General features: G+C 42.3%; 1 protein-coding gene across 23 annotated transcripts in view; it reads right to left on the reverse strand.

Annotated features, from left to right (window-relative positions):
• LOC113841376 (transportin-1) overlaps positions 1-26620 on the reverse strand; it is a 51480-nt gene that overhangs the window by 13531 nt on the left and 11329 nt on the right. For 5 of the 23 annotated variants that reach the window (XR_011805565.1, XM_072030476.1, XM_072030475.1 and 2 more), the window contains 4 exons: positions 21399-21517; positions 17183-17353; positions 12519-12677; positions 9962-10187 (listed from right to left, as the gene is read on the reverse strand). Coding sequence is in view for 20 of the 23 variants with exons in the window: in XM_072030476.1 (XP_071886577.1) it covers positions 9962-10187; positions 12519-12677; positions 17183-17353; positions 21399-21423 (581 nt within the window). In the remaining 3 variants the exon portion in view is untranslated. Of the gene's footprint in view, positions 1-8269; positions 8448-9961; positions 10188-12518; positions 12678-17182; positions 17391-18572; positions 18622-21398; positions 21518-22345; positions 25774-26620 lie in introns of all 23 variants that reach the window. The other 18 variants (XM_072030487.1, XM_072030486.1, XM_072030485.1 and 15 more) reach the window with 12 other exon arrangements.

Consider the following 26620-nt stretch of genomic DNA (forward strand, 5'->3'; position numbering starts at 1 on the left):
GGAGGTGGTGGAGTCACCATCCCTGGAAGTCTTCAAAAGACGTTTAGATGTAGAGCTTAGGGATATGGTTTAGTGGGGACTGTTAGTGTTAGGTTAGAGGTTGGACTCGATGATCTTGAGGTCTCTTCCAACCTAGAAATTCTGTGATTCTGTGATAAAAGTGTATGGCAGGTAAATTTAAAAAGTTTTTATTCAACTGTACTATTATGGATAATCTTGAAAAATGGAATTATCCATTTTAAGTTTTAGCATTAAGTACGCTATTCTTTTCCTATATTTAGAATTCAGGATTTTAATAGGTCTGCTATTTATCAGTAAAAATATATTTAGAAATAAGTTTACATTTAATATATCACAGCAACTATCTGCAGAAAAATAATTCTTTAATCCTAATTTCTCCTGTTCACAACAGGCTTTCTCATAAAAGTCGTGTAACAATATGACTTCTGATACAAAGGCATAAGAACACATGAAAAGCAAAATCACATCTTGAGATGATTTGGCAATTTGGTTATTTGTTCTGAGGGCCCAACTGAACAAGATATCATCATGTAAATATGTTTTAATGGTGTTTGCTCAACTCACGATGACTAATCTTTAGAAAAAGGTGGGGAATAATGTAACAGGATTACTTGAAGCAAAATACATTAATACTAAAATCCAGTAGAATTATATGAAACAGAAAAAGAAAACCTATGTTTAAGGGACATACTATGCAACACTAATTAACAGGCATTTGTAAACAGTTTTTATGAAACATGCAATAAAGCAGATGATGCATTTTCCAATAAAAGTTTGGTGTAGGACATACTAGCAGTTTGAAACATATTCAACGAAAGCTGCAACTCAATGGCAATATACTTTTTTACCTGACATTACTCAATTTCAATATGCAGCATCTAAAATTTTCAGCAGATCTAACTTATAAAATTATACATGTATAGTGCTGAAGTACTAATTCCAGATGAAAATGTACTCTTAAGTTTTATCTCACAAAATCATACAATATCCTGAGTTGGAAGGGACCCATAAGGATCATCAAATTCAACTCCTGGCAATGCACAGGTCTACCCAAAAATTTAGAACATGTTACTAAGTGCACAGTCCAATCGCTTCTTAAATTCAGACAGGCTTGGTGCAGTGACTACGTCCCTGGGGAGCCTGTTCCAGTGTGCAACCACCCTCTCGGTGAAGAACCTCTTCCTGATGTCCAGCCTAAACTTCCCCTGCCTCAGCTTAACACCATTCCCATGGGTCCTATCATGGGTGTTTACAGAGAATAGGTCACCTGCCTCTCCACTCCCCCTCGCGAGGAAGTTGTAGACCGTGATGAGGTCCCCCCTCAGCCTCCTCTTCTCCGGGCTGAACAGGCCAAGTGACCTCAGCTGCTCCTCATATGTCTTCCCCTCTAGGCCCTTCATCAGCATCTAGCATCTTCGTCACCCTCCTCTGGACACTCTCCAGCAGTTTAATGTCCTTCTTGTACTGTGGTGCCCAGAACTGCACACAGTACTCGAGGTGAGGCCGCAGCAGTGCAGAGTAGAGCGGGACAATCACCTCCCTCGACCGACTAGCAATGCTGTGCTTGATGCATCCCGGGATACAGTTGGCCCTCCTGGCTGCCAGGGCACATTGTTGGCTCATATTCAACTTGCTGTCAACCACAACCCCCATATCCCTCTCTGTGGGGCTGCTCTCCAGCATCTCATAGCCCAGTCTGTACGTAAAGCCAGGGTGACAACAGACTTCCCTGTCGGTTGGGTCCAGTCGGCATATTGGGCCCTCTGTTCCTTTCAAAAGGGAGTCCCCCATGACAATAATCCTTCTGTCTTTCTTGACAGACAATGTAGCAATGGAGGGGGTAAGTTGCCTTGCCTTAGGCAACTTACCCCCTCCAACTGGGACGGGCCTTCGTCTATGTTATAAATGAAGTCTCAACTCAATCTGAATTTTGTAATATTTATAAAACAAATATTTATAAAACATATAAAAGGCAAGTAAACAGCACTGGGTGTGTGGGGAGTCTATGCTCCACCAACACGCACACACGAACATCAAACATTCTAAACATATAGAACATGGCTTTTACATACTAAACCCAAGTATGCCTATACATAGGTACAATCAGGAAAGAACAAACAATCCTTTAAGTTCCATGACTTAACAGTCTCCATTTTCCATTCCTTTTGAACAATATGTCTCGCTTTAAGTTGTCAAGCAACTCGGTCTTTGGGCCTTATGTATCCTGTTCTTCCCAGACTGAAGAAAAACATATCCATCTCCTTTTCAAGGCCAATAGGCCTGGGTCAAAAGGCACGTTCAGGTCAGCAGGGGGTGTAACAGCAAAAGCCTTCGATAGCTGTAGCAGCAGAGGGGCCGATGGCGTAGCAGTCGGATCAGTAAAGGAGCCCGCAGCTCCCTCACTGTCTGGCAAGCCACACGTTTGTGATTGTGGCTCCACATGGCTCTTTAAGGCCTCAGAGATTGCTTGCCAGGTGCTGAGCAATCCCAGTCATTTTTAGTTGCAGAGTCCCACACCTTGACCTCAATTTGGTCCCATGTTTCAGGATCATAAACTGTCTGTTAATAAGGAGAATAAGCTGTAAGGTTACCAGGATGGTCTTTGTTACAAAGGACGTATGATTCCCCATAATGCGCAACTGCTTACCAGCGAGAGGCAGTTGTGCACGTGGGTCTGCTTCTCTCAGCTTGAGCTTCTCTCCAGCTCCGGTGCACCTATTTCCAGCGACTTTCTGTATGAGCTTCTCTGAGCAGTTTGCTGAGTTTGGCCAAACCTATCTTCTTGAGGCAATCAATGTGCCTGTTCCCGTCCTGGTCTCCATTCTGCCAGCCTGTTCCTCTTCACTTCTTTTTTCCTGCTTCTTTATTGATGTAACTTCATCGTGTTGCCTTTTTTATCTTGAGGGCAGGCTCCCCTCTTATACCCTTCTCTCCACAGCAGTTCTTTTCAAAACAACTTTTCATTGGTCAAACAACTTTGCAAATAACAGCAACAGCAAACACACAGAAACTTCCATGCCTTAATGGCTGTAGAACAAGCAACCCATGGAGTCTCCTGAATCACCCTTCTTTGTTCCCTCTAAACTCTTTTACATTCCTGATGGCCTCGTCGTTAAGAGTCTAATGATATCTCAACCACGGGGCTTTCCAACCCCCATGGCCACATTCCCAAATCTCCCCCTTCTTTATTAATATCAACCATTTTCTCGACACTAATTACCACTCCATACATAACAGTTTGAAACAAAATCAATTGGCATATATAAAAAAAATAACTCTTTAAATTTACAAAGAAAATACACTTTAATTTGTGGTATTATGCACAAAAATCTAGATTTTTGATGGCAGTTTTAGCACAACATAACTAAAATTATGTGTAACTTCTATTACCTGAGACTTGTTTTTGGAATTGTTATATGTCAGAAAAATGGTTGATATTAATAAAGAAGGGGGAGATTTGGGAATGTGGCAATGGGGATCGGAAAGCCTTGTGGTTGGTGATAACATCAAACTCTTTAAGAATGAGGTCATCAGGAATGTAAAGAGTTTAGAGGAAATAAAGAAGGGTGATTGAGGCGACACCCTGCCATCTGGGATTGCTTGTTTTCCCCTCTGTTAATGCACGGAAGTTGCGTGGGGGGGGGGGGGTTGCTGGTTAGAACTGTTAACATTTATTGTTTAGTGTGGTTTCAAGTGTTAACAAAACGCGGGAAAAGCAATCACGTTTTGTTGCTTTCGGGAACCTTGTGGTGGGCAGAGCATGTGCAGAAGAAGAGGGAGACAGTCGAAGCCGCTCCTGCAGTCTGGAACAAAAGGTTGCTAATGGTGATGGGGAAACCGTGAGCCTTTCACCCACAACGACCACCACAAAAATAATTATAATATGAAGCGGGGATAGGATATCCATATGTATAGGCGTACTCGGGTTTCTTGTAAATATGTAACAGCAATGTCCTATATATATTTGGAAAGTTCGACGGTTGCGTGTGCATGTTGGTAGAGCATAGACTCCCTGCGCGCCCAGCGCTGTTTACTTGCCTTTTATAAATATTCTTTTATGTTACTAAATTCAGAGTTGAGACTTCATTTATAACAAATTGGTGACCCCGACATGATCTTCTTGTACTTTGGATCTGCGACCGGTAAAGGGAGGCGCCCCACCTAGTGGCCGTTGCCGACAGCGGCGCTAGAGTTCAACAAGATTTCGAACGTAAGAGGTGTGATAAATTAGTAGGGGTTTGTTCATTGTCCTTGAGAATTTAAAGAATCTACTGAGGAGATAAGGTTTCACAACTCACGGCATTGTAACATGGGGACAAATGGGGAAGGGGGGCTGGGTAAACATCCTTGTTAAAACAAAGATTCTGTAAGATACCACCCATCCACCGCAAGACATCCTGTTTTGCCCCCACCTGAACACAAGCACAACGCGTGATCACCGGAGGAAGAATAACGACCCCCAACAACAGACTGCGCAGCCTCAGAACAAGTCTCGACAAGGCGACAGGTCTCGGCAAGTCGACAAGTATCGACAGGTCAACAAGTCTCGACAAGCCGGAACTCCAATGCTATAAAACAGCAACACTGGAAAGGGGAAGTTGCATGCCGTGGTGGAGCGGAGACTCCCCGACCGCCCAGCGCTGTTTTGCTTGTGTCTGCTTACTTGATTAATAAAATAATTTCAATAGACCAGTAAATTGTGTGGTCTAACTTATAACAAGAGGCAAATTAAAAAAAAAAAAAAAAAAAAGCTCAAAAAGCTCTCCGTCAGTGAATGAAAAGGATTTGTGAGTATAACATTTGGTTGGGTGGGATTCGGCTGTGTGACTGTGTGTAAGGGTGTGACTGAGACGGAACGTAGTTCCGAAGCGAGTGCAGAGGTCTTCTAACCGCGGTTCCGATCTCCCGCGAGGGACTCGGCCGGTGAAGGATCGAAGCGATTGGTCTAGGAATTCGTGGGTGGGTTAACCACTTGCAAGACACCTCTACACAAACACAGCCAGGGATTCTGTCGTGGTTTAACCCGGCCGACAGCTAAACACCACGCAGCCGTTCGCTCAACCTCCCCCCTCCCTCTCTGGGACGGGGGAGAGAAATGGAAAGTGAAGCCTGTGAGTTGAGATAAAGACAGTTTAATAAGACACGAAAATAATAATAATAAAAATAATAATAACAATAATAATAATAATGATACAATGGTGATAATAGGAAAGTAATAATAATATATACAAACAAGTGATGCACAATGCAATTGCTCACCACTCGCTGACCGATGCTCAGCCTAACCCCGAGCAGTCCGGCCCCCTCCCCCGGCTAGCCACCCCTATATATTGTTTAGCATGACGTCAGATGGTATGGAATACCCCTTTGGCTAGTTTGGGTCACCTGTCCCGGGTCTGTCCCCTCCCAGCTCTTACTGCACCCCCAGCCTGCCCGTTGGCAGGGCAGAGCAAAAGGCTGAGATGTCCTTGGCTTAGTATAAGCACTGCTCTGCAACAATTAAAGCATCGGGGTGTTATCAGCACTCTTCTCATCCTAAGCCAAAACACAGCATTCCACCAGCTACTAGGAAGAAAATTAATTCTAACTGAAACCAGGACAGATTCGGAACCTCTTTAAGGTTTCCAGGGATTCGGAACTTATTTTAAGCTTCCAGGGATTCGGCCAGGGATTCGGAACCTCTTTAAGGGTTTCAGGGATTCGTAACTTATTTGAAGGTTCCAGGATGGGTCTGGGGGAAAGTAGATTCTTTGACCTGGGAGACTCAGAGAGCCCAGACATTCCACCAGAAAGCCCATTAGGGATAATGTTAAAATATTGGGATGTTTGGGAATCGAGGAAAGGAAAAAATAAAGAGAAAATGGCTCAATTTTGTATGATAAAATGGCCAAAGGAACCTTTAAGGCCACATGTTTTTTGGCCATTTTTTGGATCCTTTGAGGATTGGGTATGTCAGGCATTAAACCGCTATGTTAACTCTAAGGAGCCTTTTAACCAAGAAGAAAGCAATTATGCGGCTCTGTGGGTAGGAGCCTCAAATGCATTTCCCCCAAAACAAATATTCACTTTAAATACAAGAACTGACAGGGGAAAGGAAGAATGGGAACCTCTGGATAATATACCCCCTCCCTATTCATGGCAACCAGAACCGCCACATTTTGACATTTGATTGCCCACGGCCCCTGTTCTCTATCCCTCTCCTCCTGCACAAAGGACTAGAAGTAAGATAAGAGCCACAGAAAGGGAGGAAAGTGAAACACGAGGCCGGACTGATGATTTAGGAGGCCTTTACCCTTTGAGGGAGGTACCCCTTGGGGGGAACCAGGGGGGAATAGGGTTTGTAGTGGTTCCTTTGAACACGTCAGATTTAAGAAATTTTAAGAAGGAAATGGGAAACCTTTTAGATGACCCTTTAGGAGTTGCCGAAAGATTGGACCAGTTCCTAGGTCCGAACACATATACCTGGGAAGAAATGCAGTCCATATTAGGAATCCTCTTCACTATAGAAGAAAGAGGAATGATCAGGCAAGCAGGAATGAGACTGTGGGAAAGACAAAATCAGGGAGGTCCTCCAGGGGATGTGAAATGGCCAAATACCAACCCTAACTGGGATCATCAGGCTGCTCAGGGGAGGCAAAATATGAGGGATCTTAGGACCATAACGATACAAGGGATAAAGGAATCGGTTCCAAGGGGACAAAATATAAATAAAGCTTTTAACGAGTGTCAGTGCAGAGACAAATCTCCAACTGAATGGTTAGACAGGCTGAGAAAAAGCCTTCAGATGTACTCGGGTATAGATCCTGATTCCCCTGCAGGAGGGGCACTGTTGAGAACCCAGTTTGTAGCAAAATCCTGGGAAGACATCCAAAAGAAATTGGAGAAACTTGATGACTGGCATGAAAAAGGATTAGAAGAATTGTTAAGGGAAGCACAAAAGGTCTATGTGAGGAGAGATGGGGAAAAACAGAAGGCAGATAGTGATGAAAAATTCAGAGTTGAGACTTCATTTGAGAGTTGAGACAAAAGGAATGGAAAATGGAGACTGTTAAGTCATGGACTTAAAGGATTGTTTGTTACCTTTTCTGATTGTACATATGTATAGGCATACTCGGGTTTAGTATGTAAAAGCAATGTTCTGTATATTTAGAATGTTTGATGTTCGTGTGTGCGTGTTGGTAGAGCATAGACTCCCCGTGCACCCAGCGCTGTTTACTTGCCTTTTATGAATATTTCTTTTATAAATATTACTAAATTCAGATTGAGTTGAGACTTCATTTATAGCAGAACGTATCAAAAGATCCATCAGATGTTGTCAGCTAATGCTATGTCCAAAGACAGACTATTCTAAGTGACTGAAGAAAGTCCCACCATCACCAGGATCTTGCATTTAGCTTCCTTCCTTCAGGTGCTGTCAAATGTTAAGCTGACCAGGGCCAGAGAGAGATTGAGAAAAAGGTCCTTTGATAGTATGGGGTCTTGGACAGCAAGTAAGATACCATGGAAACAACCCAAACTGTTTTATTCTAGCGTGCCTGTGCCATGTGAAGCACTACATAGAAATAAAACAAATTTCAATAGCTGTCATAAGAAGATGCACACAACACATACGCATATGCTATTAATAAACAAATGTATGCTACAAAACAAAAACAAAACAAGACAAAAAATGTTTTTTGCCCATATTGTGTGTTATCTGTGCTTTGTCCAAAGTATTCTGTGTTTATACATAAATTTGCATGTCTATTGTACTCTCTGATAAAGCAATTTCTACCGATGCTGTGCTCCACTACACTGGAAAAGGGACACACAGAACAGCTTAGCTATACTGAAAGCGGTTACCCCCCCAAAAAAAAAAAAACAAAACAAAACAACCACCACTCATTAGAAATTAGCACACATTGCACCAATTTCAATGAAGTCCTATTTAACATTTATATTGATATACATATCTCCTCTGTGCTGAAAAATTGAGAACAGGAAAAAAAATCATGATGAAAAGCACATTTCACAAGCCACCACATACACAGACATTTATTAAAAATGGAAAGTATTTGTATAATAGTAGAATAGTTGTGTAATAGGCAAGGCAGTCTATGTATTTTACATGTATATATTTAGTATTATCAAAATCTACACAGAAAGATCAGCATTTCTCTTTTGTAACATGTAAAGCACATTGCAATAACCACTGAGCCAGTTTTTCAATATATGACAAGTGCTTTTACAGAACATAAGGTATACTCACTGGTTTACATGTATTTAGATGATGTCCTACAGAATCTGCTAGAGTTCCTATAGCATCATAAAGAATCAGCAGGTTTTTATGCTGGTATTTACTAAATGCGAAGACCAAAGTATCAAGTATATATGCAAGATAAGGAACAAGCTCTGTACAAGCCTCTTCTTCTAGAGTAGCAAATGCACTTAAGGACCAAAACAAACAAAACAAATAAACAAAACCCACGAAAACACAACAGGTCAGTCAGTACCTTGAAAAACAACACCACCCCAAAACACCCCACACTACCCATTTCTGTTTAAACATAAAATTGTATTTAGTCCTCAAATTCATCCAAGGTATGTTTTTAAAATGGTATTACTGAGGTAATCTCATTCTATTTTGAACAAACACATAAGGATTCAGCTCTTAAACTGCGATCAAGAAAATTCAAAAATATTCCTGTTATGTGTACACAGGAAGCCCCCCCCCATGCCCCCCCCAGCATTACTATACATAAGTTACAATGTATTAATTGCAATAGTAGGAACCATAACAACAAATGCTTATTTCAGCTAAAAACAGCTCACTGTATTTAATGTCTGCTGCTGCAGCTGCATCTAGAAGCCCCAGTGCTGTTGTGCCAGTATAGCACCAATATCAGACTGTATTCTCAGCAGTTAACTACATAGAAAAACAGACACAAAGGCATGGAAAACTAGAAGCAAAGACAGCTGACAAACAATTTTAGCCAGCCTTGGTCAATGCACAAATCATGACATCATGGAAACTTCACAGCTCCTTTGTCAAGTGTTAAACAAGCATTAAACAAAACAAAACAAAAACAAAAACAAACAAAAAAAAAAAGCAAACAAAAGTCCCCAATATGTGCCACTTCAGAGAAACAATAAAATATGAGGTGAACAAGCTCCTACTTAGCCCTCTACCAAGTACACAAATGCCTTTTTCTTATCAGTGCAACTGTGAACGCTTTGAGTGACTAGCATTATTTTATTTATTCTTTTATTATATTATTTTGAAGTATTCTTTCAGAAAGGCATAGAATGTGAGCAGGAAAACATGTTTCAATATCTTTTTGGGTACCCCCAACTAAAGGAGCAGTTTCTCAGTAGCACAGAAATGAAAGTTAGGCATCTGAGATGATACAGAAGATAGTGATGAAAACATATAGTATCCTACAACCAATTTTCAATGTAGTAGACTAATGATCCGTGCAGCTATTTACTATAAGGATGCAGGTTGTTTTTGCTCCTCTCCAAGAAGTATTGCTAAATTATATTGCTATTTATAAAGCTAGTATGTTTTGACTTGACATTTTGCAGCCACACACCGAGGTGATCGGCTCCAGGGCAGACACATTCTGCAGTGGAGCGGGGCATCGGGGTGGGCAGGGCTTTTTTTCTGGCATTGAGGCAGCTGAGGGAGCTGCCAGGACCCTTGACTTATTACAACTCAAGAGTAATTTGTGACTACTCAAGAAACAGCTGAACCTACTCAAGTTAAAAATAAAATAAAATAAAATAAAATAAAATAAAATAAAATAAAATAAAATAAAATAAAATAAAATAAAATAAAATAAAATAAAATAAAATAAACTAGAAATGAAGTCATGCATTCATTGATAAAGGCATTAAAATATCTTTCCATAAAAAAGCAGTGTCATGAACAGTACTTTTTGGTTTTGAAGCTTTGGCTTACCTGCAGGCAGCTTCTTGTACTCTCTTGTTGCTATCCAGGATATGCTTTAGCAACTCAGTCATTAATGGCTTCAAGTATGTGTCTGGGTGTTGACTAACTACCCAGTGTGCATAGCGACTAAGAGTCCAGCATGTAATGGAGCACACAAGAGCCTTTTTGTTGGAAAGGCACTGAATAAGGTGAGGGATCAGCTCAGGAAGATATGCAATCATACCCTGCATGCAGCCTATAAGGAAAAAATATAGTTATTGCAGTACCAGAACCAAAACTTTTTTTTTTTTTTTCTTTCCTAGAAGGGACATATTTTCATTCTTTATCATGTAGTAATACATTTTAACAATATACAAAGCAATCCTAAGTCCTAAAAAGAAACCTTACAATAAACAATAAATAAAATCTACAATCACATTTATATTAACTTCAACCATATTTCTACTTCAGTGTTTTGCCAATCTCTAGAAATACTGTTTTATTAAATGGATTACAACACGTAGATCTAAGTAAAATGAGTTTATAAAATTTGCATGTCCTACATCAGTCAACTCAGTGACTAAAACAAGTAGAGAAAAATTTGACCTTTATAACAAATAATCACATCATTTAAAAGGATTCATTGAGAAATCTAATTTTCTTGTCTTCTCCTAGCATCACACAAATACTGAGCAGCAATAAAAGCTACACCTTTCAAGTCAACAAGGGCAGTAATACACTTGCTAGAAGAACTTTTACCTTGCTTGTCTTGAAATCAAAATCAACAAAAGTTTTCTAGCAACAAAGAAAAAGGCACTGTGAAAAAGAAAGATAATCCAGGAATGGACCCAAATGTATTCCTTCATTTTGCAAAATGGACATAGATGCTAGAAATACAGACAGAAGGCCAAGCTTGTGACTAAGAACAAAGAAATAGAAGTTATCACAGAATCATAGAATGGCTCGGGTTGGAAGGGACCTCATAGATCATCTAGATCCAACCCCCCTGACATAGGCAGGGATGCCACCCACTAGATCAGGGTGCCCAGGGCCTCATCTAATGTGGTCTTGAACACCTCCAGGGATGAGGCATCCACAGCCTCTCTGGGTAGCCTGTTCCAGTGCCTCACCACCCTCTGCATGAAGAATTTCCTCCTAACCTCTAATCTAAATCTCCTCTCTTTTAGTTTAAAACCATTCCCCCTTGTCCTGTCATTTTTTGCATGAGCAAAGAGTGGCTCTCCATGTTTTTTAAAAGTCCCCTTTATGTACTGAAAGGTCACAATGAGGTCTCCTCGAAGCCTTTTCTTCTTTAGGTTGAACAGCCCCAGCTCTGTCAGCCTTTCTTCACAGGAGAGGTGCTCCAGCCCCCCCCAGTCATCTTTGTGGCCCTACTCTGGACCCGCTCTAACAGATCAACAGCCTTCTTGTGCTGGGGGCTCCAGACCTGGATGCAGTACTCTAAGTGGGGCCTCACAAGGCCAGAGTAGAGAGGGACAATCACCTCCTTTGACCTGCTGACCATTCCTCTGTTGATGCAGCCCAGGATGCAGTTGGCCTTTTGGGCTGCAGGCGCACACTGCTGGCTCATGTCAAGCTTTTCATCCATCAGAACCCCCAAGTCCTTCTCTGCAGGGCTGCTTTCACCACTCGTAACTGGCCTCCACTTGGACATAGAGCCCTTGACTACCACTCTCTGGGTGTGACCTTCAAGACAAGTCCTTATCCACTGAACGGTCTACCCATCAAATCCATCTCTCTCCAATTTGGAGACAAGGATGTCAGGTGTCAAAGGCCTTACAGAAGTCCAGGTAGATGACATTGATCGGTCTTCTTTTGTCAGCCGATACAGTCACTCCATCATAGAAGGCCACCAGATTGGTCAGGCATGATTTGCCCTTGGTGAAGCCATGCTGGCTGTCTCGGTTCACCTCTTTGTCTTGCATGTACCTCAGCTTTGCTTCTGGGAGGATCTTTTCCATGACCTTGGCCAGGCACAGAGGTGAGGCTCACCTATCTGTAGTTCCCCAGGTCCTCCTTTCTACCCTTTTAAAAATGGGAGTGATGCTTCCCTTTTTTCAGTCATCAGGGACTTTGCCTGACTGCCAGGACTCTTCAAATGTGATGGAGAGAGGCTTGGCAATTACATCAGCCAATTTCTGACACATATTATGACACTTAAATCAAAGAATTGCCAACAAGAAGCAGCTCAGGGCACTGAAGTTCAAAGACTGGTCTTTTCCATTTCTAAAAACAGTGAATGAAATGTAAATCTCAAATTTATTAAATATTCTTCTTGTATCAAATCAAGGTAGTACTCCATGAGTGACCAATAAATATATACTGCAGAGTTAAGAAAGGGAGGAATAAAAGAAAATATTTAAGATTTTTAGTCCCTCAAACATGCATAGATTTGAAAATGAAAAATTAAATAACTGCAATCACCAACTAGTAGAGATCAATCACCAAAACCAAATCAGCTAAGGACATATACTTCTTTACACAAGTAAATGCACCTAGAATGAATCACAGAGCTACTTTAGAGCTAATTGAAAACTCAGCAATCTGATATGCACTGCTGCCTTACCTTCAGCAATTGCTCCAAGCACAAGAATACCAGATTCTTTAACTACCCATTCTGGATGGAAGAGCAGTTCCTTCAAAAGAGGCAAGATGTATGGCAGAAGTTCATCATGAAATACATGTACATTGGCCAGGACATCTAAAGCAGCAGCAGAACATTTCCCTGAGGGGAATCAACAGCAAGAATCTCTGCTTATTATACAACCAGTTGTAGTTAGTATAATTCTTATTTTAACTTTGAGCCGCCAGTGAAGTCTCAGGGCATTAGAAAGAAGGATACTTCCATTTCATTACAATACATGGTGATCTACTGTGTGCTGGTGAAAAGCTACAGCTACCAGTTTTGCAGTATTTAGAATAACCACTAAAAAGATGTATACACTGGGGAAGTTGAAACTCTCACTTACAGGAACCACACAATCATATTGCAACATTGCATACACTATGTAATTTCAGGATGGTGTAACACTAAGGAAGAGGTAAGGTCTGTGACATAAATGTAACATACTGGAGAAACTAAGGAGTGATGACCTAAAAAAAATTAGCATTTGATTGAAACAAAAATGTTCAAACACGATCCATGTTTCAAACCAAATTAAAGTAAAAATAAATTAATAAAAAAAATAATAAAAATCATTCTCTACAGACTGAAAGGAATCCATCAGCCTCTGTTCTGAGCTCTTATACATTATTGCTTTTTTCTGATGCACCAGTACAAAGAACACCTCAAAAATAATTTGAAAGCTTTTAATCTTGTGTTTTTACCAAATAAAAACATATTAAAGAAAAATCAGTAACAACTTCAAAATATGATTAAGAAATCCTTACTATTTTTCTGCTGTGGTGTTATGTCTAGAAAAACAATTCTAAGATTGTTTTGTAAAGAAACTTTGTATTATAGAATTTATACTGCTTTTTTTTGGTTATTAAAATCTCAAGTCCTTATTAATCTCTTAGAAATGGTCCAACTGGAACAAAATTACATACAAGACAGATATCAGGCAAAACATACATAGCATACGTAACATGCAGAAATCCTAAACTGGACCTGAACTGTTAGTAGACCCAAATATGACACAGATAAGTTTCAGCTGGGAGGTAGGAACTATTAGAATAGATAATGAATATAAACCTTTCTGCTCTGCTCCTAGATGAGGTCCAACAGATTTGCATGAACCAAAACATAAACCCTCAACACAGAGCACATCTCAATTACAAAATAATAAACATCACCAACTCTCAACAAAGATCAATACATGCTGTTATTAGCTAAGGCTGTTTCAGCTTTCTACTAGAGGCAAAAAATGGAGGGCTCCCATAATTAATTACCAGGTGTCATTAGTAAACAATGCTGTTAACTGTTAGGCTGCACTGATGTTTCCTCTCTGTTCAAACTGGAAATCAAATATACAACAGAGGCTAAGAAATAGGGCACGAAATTCTGAATTTCAGATAATCCGAAATCTCTCGAGCCCAAATGACATATTTCAATACAGATTTCCCCAACTGTTCTGCTCTTTCTCTTTCAGGCTACCACTCACAGTAGGTTTAGCTTCCTCGCCATTTTAATCAAAACTCTGGACCACAGGGCATTCTCTGTCAATTTCAACTATGATTTTCAGGAAATATGTATTTAATTCTGCAATCTCTACACACAACAGTGACAACAACAGTGTTATGAATCTAAAAACTAACTAATAAGAGAATTTATAAAAATAAGCATATTTATGCCCATATTTTCTTCAAAAATAATAATGTATTGTTTTTACATGGCAAGGGTTTGGCAGCAGGGGGCTGTAGAGGTGGCCTCTAAGAAACAGCCCTGCAGCCACCAAGGTGTGTGAAGGAGGGGGAGGAGGTACTCCAGGTGCCAAAGTAGAAGTTCCACTGTGGCCTGTGGAGAGGACCATGGTGGAGCAGGCTATCCTCCTGCAGCCCATGGTGTACCACAGTGGAGCAGGGTTCCACACTGCAGCCCATGGAGGAGCCCATGGTGGAGCAGGTGGATCTGACCTGAAGGAGGCAGCAGCCCATGGTGAGCCCCTGATGGAGCAGACTCCAGGCCAGACCTCTAGCTCATGGAGAGGAGCCCACACATGAGCAGGTGACCTGGCAGGAGCTGCTGCCTGTGGGGGACCCAAGGTGGAGCAGCGTGCTCCTGATGGATATACCCCATGGTACGGACCCATATCTGGAACAGTTCTTGAAGAGCTGCTGCCTGTGGGAAGTCCACGCAGGATCAGTTCGGGAAGGACTGCATCCCATGGGATTAACCCCATGTTGGAGCAAGGGAAGAGAGTGACTGTGAAGGAGTGGCAGAGAGGAAGTGCTATAGACTGACCACAACCCCCATTCCCCTGTGCTGCTCAGGGGAGGAGGTTGAAGAGGGTGGAGGGGGGAGGGAAGGTGTTTTTAGTTTCTCACTGTTCTAGTCTGCTAGTGATAGGTAATAAATTATATTAATCTTCCTATGCTGAGTCTGTTTTGCCTGTGACAATAATTGGTGAGTGATCACCCAGTCCCTATCTCAACCTTTGAGCCCTTTCCATCATATTTTCTCCCCTGTTTTCTTTTAGGAGGGGGAGCAAGAGAGCAGTTGTGGTGTAGCTCAACTGCCCAGCAGGGTAAAACCACCACAAATAATTTAAAAATTTAGATATGTGCCAAATTTTTTTGATCCATAAACTTCAAGGTACATTCATCTGTTGTGAAAACTCAAGGCTCTGTAAGAAAAAATAAAAATTATGTGGACGAATCATCTAAATTTCAAAACTGAAAAAAAGGTTCTTTAGGGAAGAAACTTTCCTGTAATATGTATTTCATGATACAGTGAGAAGAAAAAAAAAAGTGCAAGGACAAGTTGAAGTACAATTGTTGAGAACCTTCTGAACCAGAACTGAGGCAGCCACCAAGATCAGGCATTTAATTTCTATGGCTTCTCGGGGCTGAATGAAGTAGTTCAAAATCACATTATTAAGTTGTCAAAAAAAAATTACAGTATGATTTCCTATTAATATAAGTATCATAACTGAGAAGTCAGCTCTTGGACTGGAAATAACCCTTCAGCAACAATATGAAGTTTAACAAGAGCAAGTGCCAGATTCTGCACCTGGGAAGGCACAACCCTGGTTATACATACAGACTGGGGGACGAGATGCTGGAGAGCAGACCTGCGGAAAGGGATCTGGGGGTTTTGGTTGACAGCAAGCTGAACATAAGCCAGCAGTGTGCCTTGGTGGCCAGGAGGGCCAACCCTATCCTGGGGTGCATCAAGAACGGCATTGCTAGCCGATCAAAGGAAGTGATTGTCCTGTTCTACTCTGCACTGGTGCAGACTCACCTTGAGGACTGTGTGCAGTTTTGGGCACCACAGTATAAGAAAGACATAAAGTTGTTAGAGGGTGTCCAAAGGAGGGCTACAAAGATGGTGAAAGGTCTAGAGGGGAAGATGTACGAGGAGCAGCTGAGGTCACTTGGTTTGTTCAGCCTGAAGAAGAGAATACTGAGGGGAGACCTCATCACAGTCTACAGCTTCCTCATGAGGGGGAGCAGAGGGGCAGGTGCTGATCTCTTCTCTCTGGTGACCAGTGATAGCACCCAAGGGAACGGTTTGAAGCTGTGACAGGGGTGGTTCAGGCTGGATATCGGGAAAAAGTTCTTCACCAAGAGGATGGTCAGGCATTAGAACAGGCTCCCCAGGGAAGCTTGGTCATGGCACCAAGCATGCTGGAGTTTAAGAAGCATTTGGACAACACTCTCAGACACATGGTCTGATTTTCTGTGTGGTCCTTTGGGGACCCAGGAGTTGGACTCGATGATCCTCGTGGGTCCCTTCCAACTCGGGATATTCTGATAACCCACTTGAGAACGTGTTCTACCTTTTCAGGTGGTCAGCACTAGAACCAACAAAAAAGACGGTGTGACAGCTACAGATCTATCTCATGTGGAAGCAGATAGTCAGAAGACAAATCCTTGCCTGTTCCAGAATGAGGCTGCTTGCAAAGTATATTTAAATCAGATTTGCCAAAATTCTGCTTGTTGTCTGCTATCACTGAACTTAAATAATAATAATAATAATAATAATAATAATAATAAAAAAAAAAATCCTAAAGATCCTATGACACATACACAGACCATCAAAACTATGGTTTCCTCACAGCTATCTCCAACTCTTCATAACTGAGGTATTATGTTCTGGTTAGAATCAAACTTCTCCATCAGTAGCCAGTTTCAGAGTGTAGACTAAAGTAAAAGAAAGCACTATTTAAGCTTCCCCCAGCTATGAACAATGTGTAAGAACTTTTTTTTAAAGGTAAAGCTAAACAGGTGATCTATGATTTGTGATATATGATTTGTATTATTCTGTAGAATTAAAATTCTAAGTCCAAAGCATCTGTTAAATTACATCCATTATGTTTGCAGCTCCATCTGCCATATTCACAATAAGAAATAAGCTTACAGATAGCAAGCTTTTCTCAATGCAGTTATATGGTTCAAATATCATCTGAAAGAACACCCCCCCAAACCACCAATTATATCAGGAGATGATTCTTTTTCTGTTTTTCTGTTCAAAAGCAAAGTTTCTGTATTCCTATACAAAGTCCTATTTTTACTGTGGGATTTTTTTTAGTTATATTTTAAAACATTTTACACATTACTTTGACATACTTAAATTCCAGTCAGAAATAGTATCATCATCATCGTCAAGTTCATCATCATCATTGTCATCATTTTCAATACCATCTTCTTCATTTTGCTGAGCCATTGTCCGTGAACGATGAAAACGAGGTCTTATGTCCTGTTCACTATCTGGAATAGCTTCATCTTCTTCAATATCCCCTTGTCATCAAAATATTTCATCAGTGTAACTATATTGCTTAAGGAAGTTAAGAACACAGTATAAATTTCAGTTCAGAATTTCATAACCACATGAAAGATTCACTTCCCACTTGTGCTACCCAGCTAACTAAAAATGTTATTATTCCTGCATTCTGCTACAGTATTTACCAGAAAATAACAGGGAAAAAAAAAAAAAAAGCAAGAGAGTTAAGCTCACATAAAAGCACAAAGTATCTGTCTTGTTAAGAAATCACTCTCGATGTGAATGAATTGGAAAGAAGTGATAGAGAAAGTCTGGTACAGAGGCATATCCTAAAACACTGTGATGGAAAAAGTGTAGTTCAGTCTAGAAGGGCATTAGAACTAATTCTGAACATTTTTTTAGGCTGCATTGTTACAATAGTTCTTGAGTAAAAGTATCCCAGCTCTGCCTAAGTTGGGTGAGAGAGGGTCAGGGCAAAGCAGGAAAGGCCATGGATTATTTTCCAACAAGCATGGTAACAGTTAGCATTCAGTAGTTGGAACAGCACACCTTGCCCCAGAAAGATAATTCTCCATTGAACAGATGGAAGACTGGGTCTGGCCTAACAGCTGAATCATTCTGATTTACAGGTGTGTTCATTTGACTGGGCTCAAGTTATTTTTCTTTATAGAGGCTTGTATGGTGTTAAGTTTTGGATTTGTGATGAAAATAGTGCTGATACACACCAATGTTTTAGTTGTTGCTGAGCAGTGCTTACACAGAGTCAAGGACTCTTATGCTTCTCATGCTACCCTGCCAGCAAGGACGCTGGGTGTACACAAGAAGCTGGGAGGGGACACAACCAGGACAGCTGATCTAAACTGTCTAAAGGGCTATTTCTTACCATATGATATCATGCTCAACAATACAACTGGAGGGAATTAGCCGGGGTGTTACCATTGTTTGGGACCTGGCTGGTCATTGGTGAGCTGGTGGTGAGCAAATGCATTGTGCATTACTTGTTTTGTTTTTCCCTTTGGTTGGGGGGGGTTACTGTTTTTTTGCCCCCCCCCTCACAACTGTCTTTATCTCAACCCCACAAGTTTTCTCACTTTTGCCTTTCTGATTCTCTTCCCCACATCCAGCTAGCGTGAGCAAGAGGCTGTGTGGTGCTTAGCTGCCTACTGGGTTTAAACCATAACAACAGGTCAGAAGCTAAGCATATATTCCCACAGAGCAAAAGAAATCAGTGCTCACCTTCAGCAAAATAATATCTATCTCTGAATATCTCATACCATTTATCAGCCTGCAAAGAAATATTGATACATTTCAAAATAATACATAAATAAGGCAAGCTAATTTTCAGTTATCTGGGCCATAATTTTGATTGTAATTATCCCCCCCCCAATTAAAAAAAAAAAACAACACAAAAACCACACAAACCACAAACTAAAAAACACAACAAAAGAAAAGAAAAATCCACAACTTCACCCTGATAACAAAAGCTAGTACCTAAACTAAGTTTCACTTCATTAAGTTCATCAATACTTTGTAATCTGCAGAAGTATTAATTTCAAGTTACAAGCTTTCTAACTAGAGGCAGACAGGTGGCACAACTGAGTTTTACACTTTAAAAACAGGATATTTTTCCATAAGATTAAACTTATTCTGAAACACCTTTCAGATATTGTCTAAAGCTTTTCAGTAATAATTCAAACTCTCATAATATGCTTGATAAATAAATTGGTTCTCTCCAATAGTACTTGTCACTTTATTTTTGGCTGAGGACCCTATCTCACTACTGAAAGATGGAAGTTTTCACCTTCTGTGATTACTTTGAAGTATCACTCCTTAAGGCAAGTCCCCAACATAGAAATCTTGACTAATCTATATGAGAACTTCACTTAGTTATTAAACTGTTAATAGCTATGAGACTCCAACTGTAAAAAACTGAAAAAGTACTAGGGGGAAAAAAGGCAAATAGTTTACATGAAAAATATATTCACCACAACAAAATCTATAAAAATAAAAATTATGTATTACAAATCAAATCAATCTAATAAAATCACCATGGACTGACTCAGCACGTGTGACAGACTCAATCCCTGTACATTCTGAAACTGAGGAGTAATCAGGCCAGCAATAACATTCACACATTTCAATGGTATGTTACTTTCTGAACTTTTAATGAAAGAATACTAAGTATTCAGATTAATACCAATTTGCTGGCATTTCTGCAACATACTTCATGAAGTACGCAGAAGCTATGTATTTTGTAAGAAAGCCTACAGGAGCAAAATGGAACAAGAAATTAGATTTCACATAAACAGGTTTTTAGAAGATCTTGTCCCACCCTTAATTTAATATAAAAATTTTTGAGGTTGTCATCAAGTATTGACAGACTTGCAGAGCGCCCTATTCAAACTGGACTCATCAACAAACAAGTTGCTTGCAATAAACATAACATTGAAAGATCATGAGAGAAATTTCACATTACTCATCTGTTTTCCAATAAATTTAAAAGCTTCTTAAAAAAAAAAAATCAACCATAAAGCTCTTGCAATGTCAAGAGAGGTTAAAATTTCATACTATTCACCTTCACAGTGTAAATATGATGTGTAGTGGGAAGGGGGGTGAGTAGAATCAAGAATTATACTATAATTCTTTTGTCTGTTGAGCTACAGGAGTAGGAATTAAGTAAAATCATTTTAAAACTTAAAAATAATTTCTCATAACATTATTTTCCCTGTTTTCAACCCCTACTTTCAGTGCTAAAAAATGTTTTAATCTCAATTCTCTACTTTCTGATTGCTTATAAAAACTGAAATTTTGTTGATTTTTTAAATTGCTTCTCATCTAAAATTCTCATTTCTGTCAAAAAGAAAGCATCTTTACTCTCAACATCTTGAGAGTAAGAACAGAATCACAGACAGAACTGCCCTAGTATTTTCAAAAAACTTCCATGCATACATAAAAAAACAGTCTCCATTTACTGGGAACATTGAAGAATCCATTAATTATTACAAAAGACTTCAGATTAGTATGAAACAAGCTACAAACACTGCTGCAGACATGCAGATGTATAAATCTCAAACATGGATATTCATTTCCATTCAATCTAGGACCTACATTTTGAGGCTTATAATAACTTTTTAGAACTTACAAAACATTACAGGCAATCTGGACTGAAGTATAAAGGAACACATTATACATGCTTTATTCAAGCCTAAATTGCAGTGACAATTAATACAAAATTGATTCCTAGTTCTAAGTGATCTTATATCATTTTGTTATGTTTATAAAGATGGGCATGACTGTGCACCGAGAACCATTGCACAGTGATCCCCAAAATGGCAGTCATCAAGTTTATGTGTACTGTGTTATGCCAGATATTATAGGCAATGTCACGTGGAGATCACAGAATCACAGAATCACAGAATTTCTAGGTTGGAAGAGACCTCAAGATCATCGAGTCCAACCTCTGACCTAACACTAACAGTCCTCCACTAAACCATATCGCTAAGCTCTACATCTAAACGTCTTTTAAAGACCTCCAGGGATGGTGACTCCACCACTTCCCTGGGCAGCCCATTCCAATGCCTAACAACCCTTTCGGTAAAGAAGTTCTTCCTAACATCCAACCTAAAACTCCCCTGGCACAACTTTAGCCCATTCCCCCTCGTCCTGTCACCAGGCACGTGGGAGAACAGACCAACCCACACCTTGCTACAGCCTCCTTTAAGGTACCTGTAGAGAGCAATAAGGTCGCCCCTGATGTTTGAGCTTAAACACACATTATATCTTTGTATCCATTTGATGCCTAACAGGCTGTTAAGCCTGAGGTAAAACACCACAGTGACAGTTAGGTTGCTTCTGGAGCTAGCTGGGTAAGAAATTCTCATAAGTCTTTTCAACGAACTGTGCTACAACCATTTTTACTATGTAGAAGAACTAGCTACAGGAAATCTCTTCTAAAGATGCTGCAAGCTAGATACAATCTTTATAAGAGTAACTAAGAACAAGTCAATTGAAGTTTAAAGATGACTATTAAAAAAAAAAAGAGTTGTAATTACTTATACTTACTTAGTAAGATGCCGACATAATACATCTTTACAAATGGGCTGTTCAGTCAAAGTCAGCCAAAACTCACAAGCTTCCAAAGCAACATTTTCATCTTGGTCCTGGGTCCTTTGAAGCATGTACTACACAATATAGAAATAAATTACTTGTATAAGATAGAAGTTTTAAGTACCCATGTCCTGGTTTCAGTTAGCACAGAATTAATTTTCTTCCTAGTAGCTGGTGGAATGCTGTGTTTTGGCTTAGGATGAGAAGAGTGCTGATAACAACCCGATGCTTTAATTGTTGCAGAGCAGTGCTTATACTAAGCCAAGGACATCTCAGCCTTTTGCTCTGTCCTGCCAACGGGCAGGCTGGGGGTGCAGTAAGACCTGGGAGGGGACAGACCCAGGACAGGTGACCCAAACTAGCCAAAGGGGTATTCCATACCATCTGACGTCATGCTAAACAATATATAGGGGTGGCTAGCCGGGGGGAGGGGGCCGGACTGCTCGGGGTTAGGCTGGGCATCGGTCAGCGAGTGGTGAGCAATTGCATTGTGCATCACTTGTTTGTACAGACTATTATTACTTTCCTATTATCACCATTGTATTATTATTGTTATTATTTTATTATTATTTTGTTATTATTATTTTCCTGTCTTATTAAACTGTCTTTATCTCAACTCACGGGCTTCACTTTCCATTTCTCTCCCCCGTCCCAGAGAGGGAGGGGGGAGGGTGAGCGAACGGCTGCGTGGTGTTTAGCTGCCAGCCGGGTTAAACCACGACAACCCAGAAGCTACCAACTGTCGTGGTTCCGCTCGAGTGGGCAGCCGAGCTCCACCACAGCCGCTCTCTCACTCCCCCTCCTCAAAAAGCCTCCCAAGAATTGTGGGCAGGGGTCTTTGGGACGTGGGCAGGGGTCTTGGGGAGGAAGACCCCGAGTCTTCCTCACAGTGTACTTTTCACCTTTGGTCAGGAATCTGCTGAGTTGGCATGTTTCTTAATTGCAAGCGCTGGTTGTTGCTAATTCTTCCATTTGTTGTATCTTTATAATGAATTCCAACGTCCAGTTTTGAGATTTATAGTCCTTACATTTGTTTCTCTGTCCGTCTGCCGCTTCCTTATCATGAGTTCCAGTGTCTTGTTTCGAGATATACAGTCCTTGTCTGGGGATTGTCCTTGCCTCCCCAATGCCTCCTTAATCACTTTACAGTGCCCCTGGTTCCACCCCCACCCCCCTTCATACTTAGTTTAAAGCTCTATCAGTGAACCCTGCCAACTCCCATCATAAAATCCTTTTCTGCCGGTGAAAAAAAGCTATTCCTGTCTGTTGTCAGCAGTCCTGGTCTCATGTAAATCGACCCAAGATCAAAAAAAAAAAAACCCTGCTCGTGACACAAGGCTCAGAGCCAATTATTAACCCGCTGGCTCATCACGTCCAGTCCCTCATTCTTTCTTATAACTGGAGGGATAGAGGAGAACACGACTTGCGCTCCTGAACCCTTGACCAGTCTCCCCAAGGCTCTGAAGTCCTTCTTCATAGTCCTTAGAGGAGTTCTTAATATTTCACAGAATCATCTAGGTTGGAAGAGACCTCCAAGATCACCTAGTCCAACCTCTGACCTAACACTAACAAGTCCTCCACTAAACCATATCACTAAGTTCAACATCTAAACGTCTTTTAAAGACCTCCAGGGATGGTGACTCCACCACTTCCCTGGGCAGCCCGTTCCAATGCCTAACAACTCTTTTGGTAAAAAAGTTCTTACTAATATCCAACCTAAACCTCCCCTGGCACAACTTCAGCCCGATCCCCCTCGTTCTGTTACCAGGCACATGGGAGAATAGACCAACCCCCACCTCACTACAGCCTCCTTTAAGGTACCTGTACAGTGCGATAAGGTCGCCCCTGAGCCTCCTCTTCTCCAGGCTGAACAATCCCAGCTCCCTCAGCCGCTCCTCGTAGGACTTGTTCTCCAGACCCCTCACCAGCTTCATTGCCCTTCTCTGGACTCACTCGAGCACCTCCATGTCCTTCTTGTAGTGAGGAGCCCAAAACCAAACACAGTACTCGAGGTGCAGCTTCACCAGAGCCAATTACAGGGGGACAATCACTTCCCTAGACCTGCTGGCCACACTGCTTCTGATACAAGCCAGGATGCTGTTGGCCTTCTTGGCCACCTGAGCACACTGCTGGCTCATATTCAGCTGACTATCCACCATCACTCCCAGGTCCTTCTCTGACAGGCAGCTTTCTAACCACTCTTCCCCCAGCCTGTAGCACTTCTTGGGGTTGTTGTGCCCCAAGTGCAGAACCCGGCACTTGGCCTTGTTGAACTTCATACAGTTGGCCTCAGCCCATCGGTCCAGCCTATCCAGATCCTCCTGCAGAGCCTTCCTGTCCTCAAGCAGATCGACACATGCACCTAACTTGGTGTCGTCTGCAAACTTACTGAGGGTGCACTCGATCCCCTCATCCGGATCATCAATAAAGATATTAAAGAGGACTGTCCCCAGTATGGAGTCCCGGGAGACTCCACTAGCGACCGGCCTCCAACTGGATTTAACTTAATTAACCACGATTCTTTGGGCCCGGCTATCCACAGTTTCTAACCCAACAAAGCATATACCAGTCCAAGCCATGAGCAACCAGTTTCTTCAGGAGAATGCTGTGGGAAACGGTGTCAAAAGCCTTACTGAAATCAAGGTAGACCACATCCACAGCCTTTCCCTCATCCACCAAGCGCATCACTTTGTCATAGAAGGAGATCAGGTTCATCAAGCAGGACCTGCCTTTCATAAACCCATGCTGACTGGGCCTGATCGCCTGCTTGCCCTGCAAGTGCCACGTGATGACACTCAAGATAATCCACAAGCTTTCCTAGCGCTGAGGTCAAACTAACAGGCTTATAGTTTCCCGGGTCTACCTTCCGGCTCTTCTTGTAGATAGGTGTCACATTTGCTAGCCGCCAGTCGACTGGGACCTCCCCTGATAGCCAGGACTGCTGATAAATGATGGAAAGCGGCTTGGTCGGCTCTTCGACCACTTCTCTCAGTACCCTCAGGTGGATCCCATCCGGCCCCATCGACTTGTGTACGTCCAAGTGCTGTAGCAGGTCGCCAACCATTTCTTCGTGGATTGCGAGGGCCACATTCTGTTCCCCATCCCCTTCTACCAGCTCAGGGTACTGAGTATCTAGAGAACAACCGGTCTTGCCATTAAAGACTGAGGCAAAGAAGGCATTAAGCACCTCCGCCTTTTCCTCATCTCTTGTTACTATGTTTCCCCCCACATCCAGTAAAGGATAGAGATTCTCCTTAGTCCTCCTGTTCGCGTTAATGTAGTTATAAAAACATTTTCTGTTATCTTTAACAGCAGTAGCCAGATTGAGCTCCAGATGAGCTTTGGCCTTTCTAATTTTGTCCCTGCACAGCCTCGCAACATCCTTATAGTCCTCCTGAGTAGCCCGCCCTCTTTTCCAAAGATTATAAACCCTCTTTTTTTTCCTAAGCTCTAGCCACAACTCTCTGTTCAGCCAGGCCAGTCTTACATGCTGGCTCGTCTTTGGGCACGTGGGGATGGACAGCCATTAAGATTTCCTTCTTGAGGAGTGCCCAGCCTTCCTGGACTCCTCTGCCCTTCAGAACTACCTCCCAAGGGACTCTGCCAACCAGTGTCCTGAACAGCTCAAAGTTTGCCCTCTGGAAGTCCAAGACAGTAGTTTTACTGGTCCTGGTTTCATCACTGCCTACTTGAAACAATAAAAGAGGATAATAGCCTGAGGGCCGTACTAGGGAAGGAAGTTTCTTACATCTTTAACCCGGGCCCCAGGAAGGCAGCAGACCTCCCTGTGCAGCGGGTCTGGTCTGCATATCGGGCCTTCCGCTCCCTTCAGCAGTGAGTCATCAATGAAAATGACCTGTCTTTTACTTTTTACTGGGGAGGTTTTAATGCAGCGGGTAGCCTGATTAGACTTTGGTGACACCTCCAAGTAGGAAGAGCCATCACCCTGGCCATTGTACAGTTGTCCTCGCAGAGCAGTGTACCTGTTCTGCAGAGGCAGCTGGGGAAGTAGGGGAATCACCAGGCAAGTGCACCTGCTACGCTTGTAACGCCGAGCAGGGACCTTTTGCCACTGCCCCCTGTCCCCCAGTTCATCGCCATCTTTGTTAGGGGGAGGAGAGGAGAGGGGGTTCACTGTAGCAGGCACTCTGTCTGCCTGCTGGTCCCCTCCTATTACCTGCTCGCAACGTGGTAGGGGGTGATGTGTTTCTTGTGGAGCCTCTGCTGGCTGCTGTCATGGTTCCGCTCGAGTGGGCAGCCGAGCTCCACCACAGCCGCTCTCTCACTCCCCCTCCTCAAAGAGGAATGGGGAGAAAATATGAGAAAAGGGCTCGAGGATTGAGATAAGGACGAGAAAATCACGCAATAATTATTGTAACGGGCAAACCAGACTCAGCATAAGAAGATAGATAGTAAGATTTATTGCTCATTACTAACAAGCTAGAGAAGTGAGAAACAAAGGAAAGAAACCAAAAGCACCTTCCCCCCCCCATCCACCCTCTTCCACCTCCTCCCCCCGAGTGGCACAGGGGAACGGGGGAATGGGGGTTATGGTCAGTCTACAGCACTTCTTCTCTGCTGCTCCTTCTCGGTCACTCTCGTCCCCTGTGCTGTGGGGTCCCACCCACGGGATACAGTCCTTGATGAACTGATCCGGCGTGGGCTTCCCACAGGCAGCAGCTCTTCCAGAACTGCTCCAGATATGGGTCCGTACCACGGGGTCCATCCCTCAGGAGAAAACTGCTCCAACCTGGCTCCCCCACGGGCAGCAGCTCCTGCCAGGTCACCTGCTCCTGTGTGGTCTCCTCTCCACGGGCTACAGGTCCGGCCCGGAATCTGCTCCGGCAGGGGTCTTCCACAGGCGGCAGCCTCCATCGGTGCAGGGCCACCTGCTCCACCGTGGTCTCCTCCACGGGCTGCAGCATGGAACCCTGCTCCACCGTGGTACTCCATGGGCTGCAGGGGGACATCCTGCTTCACCATGGTCCTCACCACAGGCCGGAGGGGACTTCTGCTCCGGCACCTGGAGCACCTCTCCCCCTCCTTCTACACTGACCTTGGCACCTGCAAGGCTGTTTCTCACTCCCTTGACTCTCCCGGCTGCTGTGTGGCGCAGCGTTTTCTTCCCTGTCTTAAATATGCTCTCACAGAGGCGCAAAACAACATCGCTTATTGGC

Source organism: Anas platyrhynchos, chromosome W (assembly GCF_047663525.1).
Source record: "Anas platyrhynchos isolate ZD024472 breed Pekin duck chromosome W, IASCAAS_PekinDuck_T2T, whole genome shotgun sequence".
Lineage (NCBI taxonomy): Eukaryota > Metazoa > Chordata > Aves > Anseriformes > Anatidae > Anas > Anas platyrhynchos.